This window comes from Haliotis asinina, chromosome 11, assembly GCF_037392515.1.
Source record: "Haliotis asinina isolate JCU_RB_2024 chromosome 11, JCU_Hal_asi_v2, whole genome shotgun sequence".
In the NCBI taxonomy this organism is placed as follows: domain Eukaryota; kingdom Metazoa; phylum Mollusca; class Gastropoda; order Lepetellida; family Haliotidae; genus Haliotis; species Haliotis asinina.
Window position 1 is genome coordinate 4,333,279 of NC_090290.1, and position 20,692 is coordinate 4,353,970.

The window sequence follows — 20,692 nt, forward strand, 5'->3', positions numbered from 1 at the left end:
TCTGTATAAAACGTATGGCCAAGGCAACATTGTCACATAATGACCTCCTCATATCTAGACTGACAACCCAAATAGGTGTAACCAATACAGAGTTTATTGCATGTAATTTATTGATACCCACTTGAGTGTTCCTCTTCTTCTGTATCAGGTCACAGATAAAAGATCTAACTGTAGCTTTACAATATGAGTATCGAGTAAGAAGTAGTGTCACAGGTTTGTTGAGCGCTGCCTTGGCGGCAAAATAGGCCATTGTGTTCCCAGAAATGCCAGCGTGGCTGGGTGTCGTACTGGCCCGTAGCAAAATCATTACACAGTTCAATAATTTCTATTAAAAGTTTTGTTATATACTGTAAGGGGAGTTTAATACGTCGTTGACTAAGAGATGGCTTATCGGCCTCGACGTGAAGACTGTCAATAGGAGAAGTTCTAAATGACCCATGAGAAAGTCTAAGACTTTGATGGTGGGTAGAATCAAATATTTTGAGGTTGCTTTTACAGGCTCCAGCATACTTGATGGAGCTGTAATCAAGTTTCGAACGGATGAGAGATCTGTATAGGTGGAGTAGGGTAGTTTGGTCTCCTCCCAACTTTGAAACAACTTTTAACAGATCAAGTGCCTTCAGGCATTTAGTTTAAAGGGATTTAATGTGGGGTAGAAAAGTTACATGTGAGTCGAAAATAAGACACAAGAACTTGGCCTCCTGTACTACTTTGATGTGAGTGCTATTTAAAAATAATTCTGGATCTTTATGTGGTTTATACCTTCTGCCGACAATTTGTTTTTGTTATAGAAAATGTAAACCATTTTCTATAAGTGACCATTTTTCAATTTGATTGCGACAGATTTGCAATTGCCTCTCTATTGTATGCACATTTCTACCTCTACAAGAAACATTAAAATCAACCTCAAGTAGTGTTGAACCTACTGAATCACTTAAAACCTTTAAAAGAATATTGATTTTAATAAAGAATAATAAATAAAGTCACATACAAAATACTGCCTTGTGGAACACCCTGATCTTGATGGTAGTCTGGGAGGGTTGATCTCACAAGTGCTTGAAACTGTCTGTCAGTTAAAACATTAGATTCAAATTGAGGCAAGCGACCTCTCAAGCCAAAAGCATGTACATCTTTTAAAATACCATGCTTCCAAGTAGCATCATATGTCTTTTCAAGATAAAAAATATTGATACTGCATGTCTGTCATCTACTTTATGGCAAGGATTTTTCACTATGGATCAGTCTGGCAAGCTGATGTTGCATGATTTTTATCAAAAGCAGAATCTGATGTACTTAAAGTGTGTTTGTCACCATTAACACAGGTAATATCTGTCTGACATGAAACAGAAAAAAACAGATTTAGTATTGGGGCGAGCAACAACTGTAGAATATGTTAAACCTGATGACAGAGGCGACGCTGCTTTTACTAAACGTTTTGCCTCATGGCAGGTGACATTCTTTTGAATTTTGATTTTGACAATTTCATATTCACGTTTCCAGATTTCACATGACTTTGACGACGATATATGATCTCCAAGACAATTGACACATTTTGGAGAAGACAAACAGTCAGAACCTTCATGATCTTCTTCACCACATCTGTAGCATGTTGCACGATTCTTGCAAGATCGGCCACCGTGACCAAACTTTGACACTTGTAACAACGAAGTAAATTTGGAATATATTGCTTCACTTCGATGTTACAATATCCAGCTTTGATATACTTAGACTGTTGCGGTTGTGAAAAAAGAAATTAAATAAGTGTTTGTGTTTAAATTTTCTCCATTATTCCAAAACGTGAATCGTTTGACATGAGTGACTCCTTGATTTTGTAGTTCAGTGGCGATTTCTGTTTCTCTCATGTGGGCAAGCCAGCGGTCTCTGTCTCTCAAGATGCCTTTACTGCTGTTCACAGACCAGTGTGGAGAAACAGAAACTGCAGTATTTGCAAGCTATGAGTGTAGCTGATTGTTTTGCCGTTTTACACTCTATGAGGAGTAACCCAGATCTAATTTTTGTAACAGCTTGGACATCACCAACAAGTCGATGAATTGCTTTTCATTGGCAAATGGGTTTAGTTTTAGTGGTTCACCGTCAGTAGAAGATACAACCAAAATTCTACTCCATGTATCCGGTAAACATACATCTAGTGCTCGTTTAAGTTTTGGGGGTTGAGCCATGTTTAATAATAGAAAGTACACCATCCCAGCTTCCCACCCTCCACCGAGTATCAAATGGACAATGCTATATACGTGTGGTTCTTAGACTAGAAGCACCAAAGATACTTAAATGGTGCACTCCAGCAAAAGATTAATTGAACATTAATCGATCCACCAGATTGGCCCACGAGCCACCGCCTTCTGGGCATAAAACACTAGGCAAACACCATTTCTCAAATCTAAAACTGGTATGTGAATAAAAAAGCCAAGACCGAAAGGGAAACCATACAAAATCAAATTTACATGAATAATCAACCCACAGGGCTTGGTGTGACCAGCCGATTGGTTGAACCGGGTCCATTCAACCACCCGTCTAGACGAAGCCAGGGCAAAGTGGTGGGTTAAGTACCAGGATCATGATTGCAGGCCCTATTGCCCTCAGCCACCAGGATCCCTTCCTCCGTCGACACAGGGCCGCAACCTTCGGCAAACGGGTTGGTGGGCCAAATATGCCCCCGGGTCCACAATGGGGATGTCGGCGAGCTCTTGGCGTTACCCAGCACCCATCACGAGGAGGTGGCTGGGAAATTCAGAATCTTTTGAATATGATTCAATTCAACTTGTTGATTCCATTGTGCAGAACAACCTTAAGGCCATGATCATAGTAAATCCCATACTTTATCGTTGACTTATCTGTAAGCTAGTTTCGTATACCGCCAACCTGAAAGGGAGGTAGCATGGGCCAGGTTCTCTAAAAGGGTACAAGTACTGGTCGGTATAATGTGTCTGAATGGGGTGTCCATGCTTAACTACGGCAAGGTATGCAGTGAGCTAGCATTAAGTCAGGGCTAGAACAATCAGCCAGACATACACACGCATGCTCGTCGTCATATTATATTGTTGAGACAGACACCAAAAGATGGCGTTCATCATTTCAGTGGAAACATAAACATAGTAACCTAGTTTGCGTTTTTTGCGGAAACTTGGTGGATGACGTATTTTGCTGTGATAAAGATTCAATGCAGTAAGAGAAGTCTGACGAGAGCAGAATCTGATATTTCCCTGACTCGATTGTTTCCCAATTGTTCAGACCCATGCTCATGATGTCAATCTCAGGATTGCCTATTTACAGACTGCCGGTATGTGCCTGATTTGATTTAGCTACGATATGGCTGACATGTGGGTGATTTGACTGTAGTCTGAACTCACACACCTGACGTATTCCTGAGTGCGGAGTTTTCGAATGACAAATAAACATACGGACTGACATGGGGAGTACGCAATACTGCGTATCTGTATTTCAGTTGGCTACACCGTCTATTCGCAGGATGACTGCGACATTTTGTTATCGAAATCAGCGAAGCAAACCCTGACCTCGGGTAGCTCGGGGCCGAACATCTCAGATAAACGTCTGTTATCTCTGATGCTGACGGGACCGATGACACAGATTGGTCATCCTCACGCTGATACACAACAGCTTGTCATTGTTATCAAACAGTTGGATTCCCCCAGTCAATATGGCATGCATGTCAAACATTCCTCTGGTCTTAATACTCTCATTTCTACTGTTCAACGCTGATGCTGCAATTAACAAGGCCTACGAGTGTCGTCTCCTGGCTGACGGTGATTTAATTGATCTGACACCATTGTCACACCATGATAACACCCCAAGGTAGGTGATATCAGTTTTTTTCCAATGCTGATATGCCGTAACTGATTTCAACTGAATCTGAAACTTGACACATGGGGTCAAATCAGATGTCTATTTTCATAACATTGCGCACACATTATAGGGATGTAACGATGCTTCGAACTACTGATGAATTGCAATCGTCTCCGATAGCAATTAATCCATGGTAGTAACGAAACACTATAGTATGTAACGCTATCGATAGTTTACAAGAAGTACCAGATTCGATCACTTTCATTTAGAATTATCCGCCCCTGTTGCCTCTTAAAAGTTTCTTGTCGGTCGTTAGAAGAGACTGAAACTGCTTCAACTTGTTTTTATTACATATAAACGATACATTCATTTGGGAAATGACATCAAATGAGAAATAACATTGCAATAGTTGGTGGCAATAGACTATCATTGTCGCAATAATTATTTCCCCCTTAATAGTCACCCCTGCTACTTCGCCTTGTGGCATTCCTTTTAATGCTGGTCCCTAGTATGGTGATCTGCCCTCAGTTGTTGGCAATCTATTGCCCATGTTTACATTGTATTGTCCTCTATAGTTGAACTGTTTTATATCTCATTACTAGTTTTACATTCTCTGTGATATTCTACTTGGTTTTACTGTCCTTCGTTCATGTTATTATAATGTGCCATTAATTAATATGTATTTTGTAATTAATCGTTCTCGTCACGAAATGGCTGGAATATTGCCTATGTGACGATGAATTTTAGCTCACTCACTCCTTTGAATACTTAGGTTTGATGATTTAATCTCAAGTCCAGTTGTGCAATGACGCGGTGGGGACTTGTTTGACACCATGTCCGGACAGTGAAGCCATGTGAAGATCAGTTGACAGAAAGGGTCGAACGTGCTGCCGCTTGTGCGGTATATTCTAAATGCTCAGTGGTTGGAGTATTTACTGGCTTTCTTCTTCAGGAAGCCATGCCTTGACATCGATTTTTGATTAAAAATTGTTGGCACTGCAATCTTGTATTTAAAACTGAACTCACTCAGCTATATGGCGGATGTCTGTAAATAATCGAATCTGGACCAGGCAATCCAGTGATCAACAACATAAGCATCGATCTGCGGAAATGGGAACCGATGACATGGGTCAATCAAGTCATCGAGCCTGACCACCCGATCCCGTTAGTTGCCTCTTAGGACAAGCATGGGTTACTGAAGGGCAAGATATGGATGAAATATCGCCGATGTGACGTTAAATAATAACTCACTGACTCACGGGTTGTATTAATGAGGATTTACGTGCTGTTACACACTTCTCAGATTCCGTGACATTCCCGATGCTGCAGGACCTAGCTTCCTGTATTCCTGGAATCCGTGTGAGCCATTCACTGAAGGTAGCATCTGCCAGGGCGTAGAGGTAAGGCAAGTGTTCGGTAGCGTGACTGTGTGAAAGAGGTGAGTGAGTGAGTGAAAGGAGTGAGTGAGTGAAAGGAGTGAGTGAAAGGGATGAGTGAGTGGGTGAGTGAAAGGGGTGAGTGAGTGAAAGGGGCGAGTGAGTGAGTGAAAGGGGTGAGTGAGTGAAAGGGATGGGTGAGTGAAAGGGGTGAGTGAGTGAAAGGGGTGAGTGAGTGAAAGGGGCGAGTGAGTGAAAGGGGCGAGTGAGTGAGTGAAAGGATTGAGTGAGTAAGTGAAAGGGATGGGTGAGTGAAAGGGGGAGTGAGTGAAAGGGGTGAGTGAAAGAGACGGGTGAGTGAAATGGGTGAGTGAGTGAGAGAGTGAGTGAGTGAGGGAGGGAGGGAGTGAGTAAAAGGGCTGCGTGAGTGAAATGGATGTGTGAGTGAAAGGGGTGAGTGAGTGAGTGTACAACGCCACTGAGAAACCAAAGTCACTTTGAGGATAGATTCACGTCATCGCATGCTTGTCAGTTTTGAATGAATGTCTGATAGATTGTCAATTTATGTACGTTATATGTTAGCAGCTCCATTTGTACAAATATTCACTTACAAATGTTTGCATTTATCTCAGCAGGTAAAAAATATTAATCCCTACAATGAAATGAATGACAGTATAACACCCAGGTGTTATTTTGTATTATTCAGCTGTGTCAACTCTCCTCGACGACAGACGACGCCTATGTGTTGGGCAGGGGAGGCAACTCCAGATTCGTTTATGAGAGTCCACAAAGAATATTCTTTGTCTACAGCATACTATCCGACCAAGGTCAAACAAGGTAAGAATGCATGTGTCATCTTACTGCCACGTTTTGCCGGCACGTCATCAAACGTATGCTTATGTATAAGAATCGAGCTCCTAGGTTTGTCACCACCACAGCCATGTTCTTGGATCAACTGAGACCAGCAGCTTCCCAGGCTTTCATTTTGCTTTAAAGTAATAAAAATACATAACGAAAATAGTGATTTGTATAGCGCCCTTTTAGAAGAAGGAGCCCTGATTACTGGTTGGATTTTGCAAAAAGATGTGTTTAGAGTTTTTATGGAAGGAACTGTGTGCGGTGCAGTTCCAAATGTCCAGAGGGAGAGAGTTCCACAGAACTGGCCCTGCTATATCTAATGCTCAATCATTGAAGGATTTTGTTGTTTGCGGAACATCGAGCTGCGTAACATGAGCTGAACGGAGTTTGCAGATAAATTAGACCCGTTTGTCGCAGTGACTTGACGCTTTGGTGTTACCAACTTGCGTTTATAATTGAAGGATGGAAATATGAAACTATGAAGAAGTTCTATATGAATTACATCACACAAGTTCTACACTTGTTCACAGCTTGGACTGCATCAGTGGAACGGTGTGGATGATCTCCAAAGCAAATTGTTGCTGGGGCAGGGGACAAGAACAACATCATTAGATTTGTCTGACTGAAGTAGACGTGTGTTTTGCGGACTTGTGGACACCCATGGGTTCTATCATACATGTAACTAGCCATATAGTACTCGTGAGCGAGTCATTGAGTTTAGTTTTCCATCACATTTAGCAAGATTCCAGCAATATGGAGCCGGTGTGTGTATTATCTTATCTCGACCAGACAATCCAGTGATTATCAGTATAGGGGTTAAAAGACACGTGTCAACCAAGTTCGCGAGCCTGACCACCCGATCCCGTCAACTGCCTCTTACAGCATGCATGGGTTACTGAAAATCAAATCTAGCCCAGATCGGTTATAGTACCTGTGAATAGTTTATTGACATTATAGTTACTCGAGTAATCCTTAGATTTCGTTTGTATTGATTCTTCCATCAACGGAAAGATCGTGTTAATAGTTTGATTTGTGTTACAGGGAGACGTATATTCAGTTGGTGTGTAACGCTTCAGTCGATGCTCAACTTGTATTCCAGGAAGAAAATCCACCACTGATATATGTGAGCACCGGCATTTCATTCTGACTTCACACAAATAGCTTCATCGGAAGGATTGTAATAGATGAAACTTGATGTTTTGTATGTGATTGTGTTTGGGTACATACTTCTTGTTTCACACGTGATAAACAAAAAGCTGGTCAGTTCAGAGTTACTATAGAAGGTATGAGGTTGGGTAGATATCTGCTACCTCTCCATGGTGTAGAAGCGGCAGCAGCCGGTTCTTGGACAAGCAGTCACACATACACCACCACACACGGGAAGAGGAAAACTCTACTATGACGTCATATTACCGTCCCGAAGACGGAAACTGTTTATTGCACCTGATTTATGAAGTCAGATTCATTTACCCGAAACGTAAAGCTTACCTTTACATTAAGGCCGACAAGAAAAATTGGTGATCCGAAATATTCTCGCTTCAGCCTATGTTTAACTGTGAGTGGATACGAAAATCCACTGATTGATATAATGAGCTTCCCGGTACGCTGTCTGGAGAGGAATGACGTTACCGAGCCTTATGACCAACACAGGTGATGTGCACCTATACGTAAGGGGAGAATAACACTTATTATATACCTTTACAGCACATGATACTGACAAGCAAGTACGCGTGTCCCAAGCCTGTGCCTTCCAACAGCACAGTGTCACCTACCACCTCGACCGCCAGTACAGTACCGCCTGCAACCACGACCCTGTCACCTCCGTTCCCGATACCAACATCGTCTCCAAGGCCAAACATCTTCAATCTAGAAACAATCACTATTTTGTTGGGATGCATATTGTAAGTACTGCAGTATCAGCAATGCAGGTATACGTACTCGTAGCCCAACAATACATTGCTCACAGGCCCCAGTTCATAATAAGAATGTGTTCATTATTTCTTGATTAATATTGATATATGTCAATAACGCATTTTGCATGTTGAAAGACATTAACGTTGCATTTTTAAAACCACCGAATTCTGCAAAGCACTGAGTTCTCCAGAGGACTTTCTTATATTACCATGACAACATTGTCTATAAAATCAGGGACAATGAGTTACCTGTAGAGATAAGGATTGTGGATGAAAAAGCGATTGACTGAATTCATTTATGCCAGAAAATGCAGAGCACCCATCACCATAATTAATTGTTCTTCACTTCACACCGTTGTCAATCAGATCCATTCATGTCTAACTCGATATATTGTTAAAACATATGTCCTTTTCAGACTATCTCTCCTCTTCCTTATTTTCTTGGTGTTTATTGGCCTCATCACTCGTCGCTAGGATTTCAAACAGCACGAAACCGTCGTCACAACTCAACCCTTTCCGAAACCCGCAGGTGACCATAAAAGTGTTCCAGAAATGACCCAAGTTGCCATGAAGGCAATACAAAACACATTGAATAAAACGGCAAAACAATAAATTACGTCAGGACGTGATGTTTTGTTGTGGATATCTGTTATGTTCTTCAACAGTGGCCATAAGGCTTTGGTGGTACATTACTGATGATATGGAGAGTTGCCCACAACATCAAGCACTGCACTTGGTGGTGCACGTTTTAATATTTATAGCCCGGAGTCACTTACACGAAATATTGCTGGTTGCAACATTCCTCCATTCTTATCAAGTCACAAACACGTTCAAGTCAATCCCTATAGTCTTTCTTCTTCGGCAAATGGGGTCTGATAGTAAAGCGTCCGCTTGTCACACTGATGACCCGGGTTCGATTCTCCACATGGGTACAATGTGTGACGCCCTTTTCCTGTGTCAATCTGTGTCATGGTGACAGCTGTGTCTAGCTTTTAAACTTCCTGACTAGTTTTAACATCAATATATCTGTGAGAATCTAGTCCGCTTTACTGTCTTTCCTCGACGAATATTTTAGATTGATTACCTTGTTTTTATCTCTGTATGGCTGTAATATTGCCGATGCGATGTAAACTTTTAACTCACCCACTCTGTGTCAACCGCCGTATTAGCGCTAGAATAGTGCTAAATGCGGCGTAAAACTGAACTCACACACTTACGTGAGAGAATGCTGATTGCAACATTCAACGGTATCAAGTTACACGCAAATTCGAGTCAATCTCTGTATCTATGGGAACTTTTGTCATTCCTGAAGTCGGCATATTTTTTTAAGTTATCGATATCACAACACGCATCTTGCTGAAAGGTTGAAAGAGGGCTTGCCAGGTCACGAAATGCCTAGAGTCAGCAGCTGTTCGTTATAAGAACAGAACTGCCCCGCATATTGATCTTAAAGGGAGCTGGGACACACGTGTTACCATATATCCCAAATACGCACTTGTTTCATAGGCCGAAAATACACAGAAAAATCATTGGACTGGGGTATCTTCAGGGTGTCGTAGTTAAATATTGCAGATACCTATTGAATACAGAACCATTCCTCGGAACGCCATCGGTACGTGGGTTCCTGTATGCTCAGCTAAAGAGTTCACGTTTGGAATCACAGTCAGATCAATGACTGACATTTTCATTCTTTAGATGGATGAGCACCCTGACCTTCATGAGTGAGTGAGTTTACTTTTACGCCGCACACACAGTCGCTTTTTATGGCAAGCGTGGGTTGCTGAAGACCTGTTCTACCACGTATCTTCACGGGTCCTAAACTTAATGAACAAGATTCGCAATAGCACTCTTGAATCACGATACAGATCTTCGCCCTCTATTAGATTCAAACATAGATACACAAACAAATACACACACAAACACACACACACACACACACATTCACTGAGACTCATAAATCCAAGCCTTACACGAAATGTATAGCAAAGAGACACATTTATTCTGGAAGTGTGTCCATTACAACATAATACATAATACACATCACAAACTCAAATCTCTTCATTATCATATACATTTACCAGATACACAAATCATTAACAATTACTTCCCATATTCAGTATCAAATGTAATATAAAGATAACATTTCATTTTAAACATTCACTTTGTGTTATTCAATATAATACAATTAATGGCAAAATTAATTATGACTTGGAATATATTCATCACAACACACCTGCAAATATGAAGGAATGAACAATTATCTATAATATTTAGTTCACCTTGCAGTGGCATTTCAATGTAAAGACAATAATAGTTTTGTACACAGTAGCCATCTCAATATTTACAGTCAGTTGGAATATGTACTAAGGGAGACAAGAAAGATAATTATTATAAAGATTCGTCCCTTAATAAACAAAATATACATACGTCAGCAGACTCAATTAAGTTATTTATAATTTAGACTTTTAATTTAACAATTAAGCCTAACTACATGATTTTGTTAAACAATGGCATGGAGAACTATGAAATAATACTAATTAATTGAATTGGCGGTTGTCAAGATGAGCCAGTGACAAAATGTGTACCTTTTTTTCATATTTTACACACAAGTACTTTAGAGTATTTTTACTGTAATATTTTAACATAATTTATGTATATATTTATATTGTCCACTTTTATTGTCATAAGTTTCAAGCTTGGCAGACGCTAATCCGTTAATCTCTTACAACAACATCTAGTTGCCAAGTTGCTAAGTAAACAGCTTGTAATTAATATAGCTCACCTTGTCAACCGCCAATTGCTGACGTAGTTTCCTTAGCTGCGAAGACCTATAAAAGTCGGGTCTGTGTGCAACTTCCAGAATAAACTGTGGAAACTACATCAGCAGACTCAATTAAGTTATTTATAATTTAGACTTTTAATTTAACAATTAAACCTAACTACATGATTTTGTTGAATAATGGCATGGAGAACTATGAAATAATACTAATTAATTGAATTGGCGTAATTTTACGTAAGAGGCTGTACTTCCTATGTCTTTTCCCCTCCTGGGCCCAACGCGACTGGAGGTTCAACTATCTCATTAATAAATGGTATCATCGATAGTCCTGTCCATCTAAATACTCCGCTTTAAGCTGTAGCACTCCGTGTAACGTTGCACATTGGTTTTACATGGTGTACCTGTACCTTCCACCATCTTCTTGTATTCAGTCCTAAGTTCACGATCTCTATGACCAACTCCACAAGCCCTGCATTATGGGTGATTTTCAGATGAGCTGAAGAAGATAGCCGATGAATGTATTCCTAAGTCCACTACAAATCAACACATTCGAAAACCATGGTTTAATGATACCTGCAAACAAGTCAGAAAGGCACGGAAGAAGGCTGAGCATTATTTCCGTCGCCATCCAACTTGAACAAACTGAAAATTTTAAATGCTAAAGCACGGCGTACCTTTAATTAACCCTTGTGCGATGGAAGCCCAAATGTTACAGAAAGTCTGTAACCAGAGTCCATCTGGTGTGGTAAGTATGTTAAACCATAAATAATTTCAGTTTCACCATTGTCATTTTCATGTAGTACTTTTTATACACTGATTTGTAAGACAAGAAACTACAAAAAGTTATTCAGACACTGTAAACAGTAGGGTTTTACGTGTGCAGTATGGAGAGAAGCTGGCACCACCGGCAACCACCTTGGTCTATCCGACTCCAGGAAAATACGATGACAAATACCTTACCAAGGTAAGTATGTATACATTTGCGTCTGCGCATGTAATCCATTTCATAATGCTTTTCAGTATTACGTCATAAAATTGATGTTTGATCTCTTTATTCGTACACGATCGGTATAAGTCAACACTGATTAACACAAAAAGATATTTATTTCTCACCTTATAAATAAAGGTCACAAATCGGTACAATGTACAATGTGAATGAATTGGTACCAGCAAATTCACTAACAAATGGATTCTTATACGTGAATGATTCTATTTGCAGGGTCGCCATGTCACATTGGCAGAGATAGCATCACTGAAATTGAGGGTAACCCCAAACCTGTGCTAACTGTCGGGCAACAAGACCAGCCAAACCAGAAAGAACCAGATCTTCCACTGCCCCATACTGAGGATATTGTGCTGCAGAATACTTTCGTACTACATTATACTCAATTTCACAAAGAATGTGTGAACACCCAGCTACTAACGTTGATTATACAAACTAAATTGGAACAGAAAAACATGAATGATTATCACGTATGACGTATGAGGACAAACAAAAGTGTAACGAAATACAACATTGTTCAGGAGTGTCAACATTCAATATTGACTCGAGCCCATGTCTGAAACGAACAATTGTTACTTCCAGCACTGAGTTATTATTGAGTGCAGTCATGACACACAAACCGTCCACGTTGTGGACATGTTGGTTTCATGCACTTGGTACTTGGTTTTCACCTTCCTACCACTGCTTCTGGAACAAGAATGGCAGCGTCTTTTCTTTGTAGGTGGACCTGCTTCGCTGCTTGTTGTATGTACTTCAGCTGTGTACCCAGCATTTGCAAAGTCACTTCGAAGTTGATCGCGGGTGTTTGAATGTTTGGTCCTGTTAGTGCCTCGCCCACTTCCAAAAGGAAATGTCGCGCCTTGTTCTCTGTTTGTTCAGCCAGAGTGGATTCTTTCCCAGCCAGATGACATAGGCAACAATGGCAGCTATGTCGACCATATTCATGAAATACACAACAGGCCATATGTTGGTTTTTCTCTTGACACTATATCGGTGTGCAATCTGGTCTAGGGAATCCACACCACTTTTTGTTTCATTGTAGAACAGAATCATTTCAGGCTTGTGATCCTTGTCGACAATGACATCAGGAGAGCAATGCATGGTTGAGAGCTAAAGGAGAGCTTTTGACTTCTTTGGTAGATACGACACCGTAGTTGCAGTTTCCTGAACGTGCACGTATTGGTAGAAATGCAGCTGGAACAAATGCTCTGTTTGAATGTACCGTTCCAACAAGAGTAAGTTGATCCTTCTGAAGGTTCTGAGCCATATTCAGAAAAGTGAAATAGTTGTTCATTTCTTCCAGAACGGGCATAAGGTCGTGCCAGATCTGTGACGACCTTTTCTCCAATGCCAACATGCATTCTACCAGCCTCCTTTCCAATATAGGGGTACGGTTTCTGTGGGTAGAACGTTTTGGCATCAACATTCAAAAATATTTTGAGTCCATATTTGTCTGGCTTTGATGGAATATATTGCTTGAAGCCGTATCTTCCCCTAAAGGGCACCAATTGTTCATCTGCTGTGAGATACGCGCCTGGAGAATAAAAACGTTGAAGTCGGGCATTCAATATATAAACCACGTTACGAATTGGAGCCAGTTTATCACGTTCTTGTCTCTGGGATCGTTCGGCTTTGTCATCAAATCTGAGATACGTCGTCAGGTGTTGAAACCGCTCCCTAGACATGGTTGACCGTACTTGTAATAATCCATATTTGGTGCTCATCTCTGTACTATGATTGTTGTTGGGGGTAACACCAGAATCGAGAAATGTTGCTTTCAGATGCAACAGATGATAATCTTCATCAGATAGATCATCACTTTCATCAGTTTGATCTCCACCAAGGTCCCGTTGCATAAGTTCAAATACGTGTTGATAGACCATTTAGAACGTGTTCTAGGCCCACAAGTGAGAGAAAACTTGAAAGGGTTCAATGAATCCGATTGCCTTGAGCAATTCTGAATGCTGGTCAAAGATTTGTCAGCGGGGTCTGCACGGACCCCATCAGTCCCCAGTAGGGTATGTGCAATAACACATCTAACACTTTATATTGGAAATTGTTTTTGAATCTTAATCTGATTTTAAGAAAGAAAAATGGTAAATTGAAGATTACCTAACGTCCCATTAAGATAGTTTACCACTGACCACAATATTTATAGTCTTGGGGTCCGTATGGAGCCCGCTCCATCGGACTAGGGTAAATAACGCCAATCTTTGCGAACCTATGTCTCCAAAATCAATGCACGTGCACCAATTTCTAAAGTATGGGACCCGTGAAGGTCCCGGGGTAGAATAGATCTTCAGCAACCCATGCTTGTCATAAAAGGCGACTGTGCTTGTCGTAAGAGGCGACTAACGGGATCGGGTGGTCAGGCTCGCTGACTTGGTTGGCAGATGTCATCGGTTCCCAATTGCGCAGACCGATGTTCATGTTATTGATCACTGGATTGTCTTGTCCATACTCGATTATTTACAGACCACCGCCATATGTCTGGAATATTGCTGAGTGCCTCGTAAAACTAAACTCACTCACTCATTTCATTAACTAGCTGCTTTTCCAAGACCAGGGATCAATAATCGACTTGTTTGGTACATGGAAACTAATAACTTAATAACAGATATTCAATTTGGTTTCCATAAAAACAGAAGTACTATTGATCATTCAGTGCGTTTAGAATCGTTTGTGAAGAATGCCGTGAGGTCTCGATATTTCTCGATTCAGAAACAGCATACGACACAACCAAGAAACATTGGATTTTATGACACTGATATGACTTTGGATGGCGAGGCCGCTTGCCGCAATTTATATCCTACTTTTTTTTAAATGACAGGCAATTTCAAGTCCGAGTGGATCTACCCTGTCTGATCATTACAATCCGGATCAGGGTGTTCCACAAGGCAGTATTATGTCTGTCACATTGTTTAGCATCAAGATCAACAGTTTAAGGTTTTAAACCATTCAGTTGATGGATCACTCTTTCTGGATGATTTTAAAATATCCTGTCGTGGCAAAAATATGCATGGTTGTGAATGCTTTTGTGTTTAATCAAAGTAGATAAATGATGTCTTGAAAACGGCTTTAAGTTTTCTAAATCCAAAAAAAATTGCATACATTTTTGCCGTAAGTACAAACCACACAAAGACCCTGAACTATGTCTAGATGGCACTTCAATATTGTTAAGATGGCCGAGTGCTTGGGTCTTATCTTTGATTAACATTTAACCTTTTTGCCGCATATTTTTTTCCAATTCTAAGTGGGGAGGGGATCAAACTACCCTCCTTTACTTATATAGATCATTGGTAAAACTATGGTCTAAACTTCATTACGGCTCCATCGTATATGGTGGAGTCTGCACAAGCAACTTAAAAATACTTGATTCTGTCCACCACCAAGGTTTAAGACTTTGTCTTGGGTCCTTTGGAACCTTGCCTGTTGACAGTCTCTACGGCGAGGGTGATAAACCATTTCTTGAGCGTCGCCGTATAAAATTAGCTTTACAATGTATAACAAAACTATATTCCAATGAGACAAACCCAGCAACTGTGTCTTCACTCCTCTCTATGAGGATTTATACAAGAAGAAATCTTCTCCCGTTCCGCCTCTTGGTTTGAGAATTAAACAATTTATTTCTGCAGCCGGCAATTTATTTCTGAGCTTGATAATCCAGCTCCATCCCGTCTTCTTTCTTCTCCTTCTTGGCAGTTGGTCAGGCCCCAAATGGACTTAACATTGACCACAATTTAAAAAATCAGAAACTAATGAACTACAATATAAACACGAATTTAGTCAATTACGTAGTGGATACAATACTGTAGCTTGTGCCACTGTCATTGGATCCAGAACAATATCTTCCCGATTGCCTGACAACAGTTCTATTTCCACAGCGGAAGCAAACGCCATTTAAACAGCCTTAAAGTATATTAATAGGCACCCTAAGTATAAACAATATATCATCTGTTAAGACTCTCTTTCTTGCCTTCAGGCTATTAGAAACGTATCATGTAAACATCCACTTTTAATTGAAATTTTTGAATTGTGAAATGATCTTGCTACTGGCCAATAAGACATCTTCTTTTTTTGGTTACCCAGCCATGTAGGAGTTTCTCCCAAGCAGGTATAAATAAAACACTTGCGATACTCCAATACTGGTTATACCTATTTGGGTTATCAGTCCAGATTTGAAGAGATCATCATGCGACGTTACACGCACGAATTTATACTAAATGGTGAGGATCCTCCGTTTTGTATCTCTTGTGATGAAAGACCCATGGTCAAGCATACATATTTTGCTTGACTGTGTTGAGTATTCCATCACAAGGGACAAGTATTTCAAATCGAGATCTATGAAGGGTCGTTATAACAATACCAGTTCTCATTTAATTCTGGCATTTTGAACTGCTAACTGACTTAGATAAATGGATAAATATTTTGTAATTGGAGGTTAAATTTGTAACTCGAATTGTTAATGGTTGTACCCCCAAAGTGCTGTAAAATCATTGTCCTCCTGAGAGAGTATGTAAGTTCCCAAGCGTTTTGATGTAAATTTAAGGTTCCCAGGTTTTTAATGTTAGTATTTTTGTTATTTTAATGTATGGCTGATTCTCTGCATAAATGCCAGTGGCTTAGCTGAGGGGATGGTGTAAATCGGGGCCCATGCAGGTAGCAAAAGTAATGTAAGTCCCCATGGTCCCTAGTGTGGTGATCTACGTTCAGTTGTTGGCAGTCTATACCCCATTTATATATAATATTGTCCTTTATAGTTAAATTGCTTTATATTAGTTACTAGTCCTAAACTGATGCCTGTGATATGCTAGTGGTTGTACTGTTCTTCGTCAACAGGGTTTTAGTTTGTAATTTTCTTATGTACACTGTAATTCCTACTTGTTCTCGTCCCGATATGACCGCAATATTGCCGATGTGACGATAAATACTAACTCACTCGCACACTACAACATATTGGGAGCTGACATTCGTGTGACCATTCACTGTTTGGCTTAACCCCTTGGCATCATGAAAACATTACAATTAGTTATGTCCTTATGATGAAGTCACCTGGAAGTGGATGGTTAGTATCTGTGAAACAAGCTCTTTCAGTAAAAATGAAGTGAGTAGTCACCTTAACAAGCCGTTGTAGTTTCAATTTTTTTACATGCACTTTAATGCATAAGTTTGACTTCTACCTACCCCAAACACACAGTGTTCCTTGCATATTTTCTTTCCTGGAGTTTGTGGTGCTTCTATTCCAGATTTTGCGTTGTTGGGGGATACCAAGATAAAAGTCAAACAAAATAGGGATCGTGAGGCTGGTACACAGCAAACCAATTTGCTTGAGGTTGACAGAGGTTGATATTTAGCAAAATAAAACATGAAAACAGTTGCATTATATCCTTGTCGTGGTGATTCACTGCGTTTTGTCATCCCCTCGTATCATATAATGCCCAATGGCTTACATGGCACACAGAGGGAGAAACCTATCATGGGATTGTTAAAAAGAAGTAACTGCGTGAAAGAAGTTCTCTGCAGATTACTTCATTTGCATATTCATATTCATATCCATACCACTAACCATAATATGATAATGCTTTTATACTGGTAGACCCACATTGGTGATTAAATAGCGTAAGTGAACAGGTACACCTTGAAAAGGTTTCGAGGTATATTCAAAACATACAAGTTCAGATATGTTTTATAATCATAAGACGAAAGCAAGTAAAGGTAAGTCATGTGTTCACCATAATATTCACTTAACACAGTCAGTAAAAAGAAGCGCCTTCACCAACCTAAATGGCATCACTCTGGACGATGTGATCTGTGAATATCTACGAACTACTCCTTGGTTGGTAATTGGCCGAATAGTCACTTTAACATTTTTGATATGGAGATATCTTTGTTTCTTGTTTAACGCCGCACTCAGCAATATTCCAGATAAAGGGCGTAATTAATCGAGTCCGGACAAGATATTGTGGTGGTCAATATCATGACCAACGTGCTATGTAACTAGGATACAATGGTATCGCTTGTGCCAGTGTGATGGGATCAGAACAATATCTTCTCGATTACCATATCACTGCTCCAATTTTTCAGCAGAAGCAAACGCAATATATATGGTTGTGAACTATATTGTTAAAAAACACCCAAAATATACTCTATTCGCTACGATTAGATCGTATATCCGTTATCCCAAATAGGCATGACTGTTGTCAATCCAAGTTTGAGGACGTCTTCATGCGACGATGTCTCATTGGCCATTCAAAGTATACACATGAATAAACTCCTAGTTTTGTACTCATTTAACCATTACATATGAACGACCTGTGGTTAGTCTTAAGCGGAACACCATTATATTTCTTAAAATAAAACGCGTGGTTGATTAATACCGAGCTATTAAGAGTTGCCAAAAATTCGCCCCCTTCAGTCTCACCCGCCGACAAAACCATAGACAGGTTGCGTAGCCCTGTCGCCAGAGCCCTACAGTGGCGTCATATGAGGAAAGATTTACAGTTAGTTGCATATAAAATGTGTAACTAGCTCCCAGGTGCCGGGTTATTGTGTCACCATGCACAGTTATCCATGGGACCCCCAGTTCGTGCTAAAAATGTGAGTGCGAAGGACGTTATGGAAGCCTGTACATATTAAATCGGGTGGTTGGACACCTCGGTTCCAAGATAGAGGATGCTCTTTAGATTTGTTTCCATTGAGTTAAAAAATCAAAGCTACTTACTGGTAAATAATTGATAACCAAAAGGATTTTGCATGACACAACTTGTAACATACGGATTTCTTCTTCAGAAACGATCGAGGTTTTGCTCGAAGTGAAAAATAGTATTGTAAGTAGTGTTATATTGCCACCCACCTCGCTTTCAAGAGTGAAAGTTATTATGTTATATAAGTAGTGTCATGCAAAATCCTATTGTCTATCAATTGAATAAATATTGTACTACCAGTAGAAAGTAGTTTACAGTTTGTAATTCGGTGTAAACAATCCTGAATAGCATTTATTCTCAGACTGGCGGATGATCGGTTATGGTTTGTTTTCATCAAGTTAGAGGATCAATTTACTTCCTACTTGTAGTTACATATGTTTTTGACTAAAAAGAGTTTGCATGATATCGCTTGTTACAGAATGATTTATATCCATTAAAACAAGCGATTTTGAAAGAATCGAGTTTGAAAACATGTTGTATCTCGGAAAATAAGCAAAGCAGGGGGCAAAATTAAACGGCAGTAGATTGTGCAAACATAAAGCTTTTATTTTTCAAAACAGTTGTCGCGATTGCAGGTTTAGACAAACCTAGATCATTTACCCTCGGAAATGTAGATAAATACTACAGCAGCCATACAGCAGGTACACCTCATATTACGTTTTGGAGGAGCGGCCCTCTGGTTGAAATATCGTTCGCGGGAGAGATTGTGCACTGTTGTCTAAACGGTCGATTTAAGGTAATTAAATGTCGAAATGAGTAGAGTTAATGACGGGATCAATAAATGATGAATCTATTTGTACCCCTAGTGTAAATAAAATCTTTAATAAACGGCGAGGATCCTCCATTTTGCATCCCTTGTGATGAGAGACTCATGACCAAGCCGTGCTTGACTGTATTGATTTTTCATCACCTGGGATAAATACTTCAAAGTAAACCTTTTAAGGATCTTTCCACTTCCGTTTAATTTCAACTATTGTTTGTTTTAAAGAACATGGATTTAATCCATGATTTTATTCATATGCCTTGTACATACATGTATTTTAATAATTTGTGGTTAAATTATTGTGTCAATGGATTAATCAAACTCACGTCCTCTGTGTGACGAGCGAACGCCTTAAACATTAATAGACTTCCCCACAGCCCATTCATTACGTGTATTCCCACTGGCGAGTAAAGAATTAATCAAACGTGGTGTGTATCCCTCAATCTTCTCATTGTCGTGAACACTTCATGTACGACTATTCCTCCAGTTTAGCTATACTTTCCCTCACCCATTCACCCTGCAGCTGAGTCTGTATTCCCACATTTAATATTGAAAAAAAATCTATACTCGCCGCTATTGTGGTAATTTCTCCCTGGTGTGATAAAACAAATTACTCTTACTCTTGAGAACTCTTAACACATGTATTCTTCATCTATACTTTAAATAATAATTCACAGTCTTTTGTTCATACATTTCGATGTTCATGATGCCAGTCACATGATTGCCAGGGACCTGACTTGGTTATTTACAGACTGCCTTCAGTTAGCTGTAATCGTGCATCCGTAAGTTACGAAAAAGATTGAATGCATAATGGGATTTTCCAGTTTCCAGTATGTGGTTCCAACACTGTCAACGTCAGCATTACTTTTGCAGTAAAGTTTCAAGTTTTATAGCTTATCTTGCTTATGGGAAATGTATCCATTGATATATAGATAGGCTGCGTAACATCTTGCTAATAGCTGAAGCGAAGAATGAACAGCATTTAGATACACGTTGTTTCTATGCATTCATCAACTATACCAAACTGACAACTCCTCAGCTCATGCTTAAGGAATCCGAACTGGATCTACTGGAACAGCCTGGTTAGTGACTGATACCAGCCACGTGTATGCTATCTGTACATGCTGTATCTCAGAAGTCAAACAAGGCCATATTAATAAAATACTTGTCTTTCACCCTGGCTCAGGCAGAAACAGTCGTGAAAACCAAAAAGCAGATTATTCCCATCCGACGAATTCCTCAGCAGATTATATATCACTTTATTCATTGCAACACGAATGTGGATTTTAGCTATTTTAGACTCGGTTAATGTGCATAGTTTTGTGGTACTTCACCGAAGAAACAACGTAATGCTGCCCATAATGTATTCCACCCGTGAAGGTCCCGGGGTAGAACAGGCCTTCAGCAACCCATACTTGTCTTACATGGCGACTATGCATGTCGCAGGGGGCGACTAATGGGATCAGGTGGTCAG

The 20,692-nt window shown here is 40.0% G+C and overlaps 1 protein-coding gene across 1 annotated transcript; it reads left to right on the forward strand.

Annotated features, from left to right (window-relative positions):
* Positions 1 to 3,605: 3,605 nt before the first annotated feature.
* LOC137256336 (uncharacterized) lies at positions 3,606 to 8,598 on the forward strand. Its single transcript, XM_067794113.1, has 6 exons — positions 3,606 to 3,831; positions 5,126 to 5,222; positions 5,905 to 6,035; positions 7,098 to 7,179; positions 7,761 to 7,957; positions 8,386 to 8,598. The coding sequence occupies exons 1-6, from the start codon at positions 3,677 to 3,679 to the stop codon at positions 8,441 to 8,443; spliced, it is 720 nt and encodes a 239-aa protein (XP_067650214.1). The 5' UTR covers positions 3,606 to 3,676; the 3' UTR covers positions 8,444 to 8,598.
* The last annotated feature ends 12,094 nt before the right edge of the window (positions 8,599 to 20,692 follow it).

Excerpts from the sequence above, each read along its gene's own strand:
- LOC137256336 (XM_067794113.1), top strand. The coding sequence starts at position 3,677 with ATGGCATGCATGTCAAACATTCCTCTGGTCTTAATACTCTCATTTCTA. Across the intron at positions 6,036-7,097 it reads TCCGACCAAGGTCAAACAAG|GGAGACGTATATTCAGTTGG; the intron begins GTAAGAATGCAT and ends TTTGTGTTACAG. Across the intron at positions 7,180-7,760 it reads AAAATCCACCACTGATATAT|CACATGATACTGACAAGCAA; the intron begins GTGAGCACCGGC and ends ATACCTTTACAG.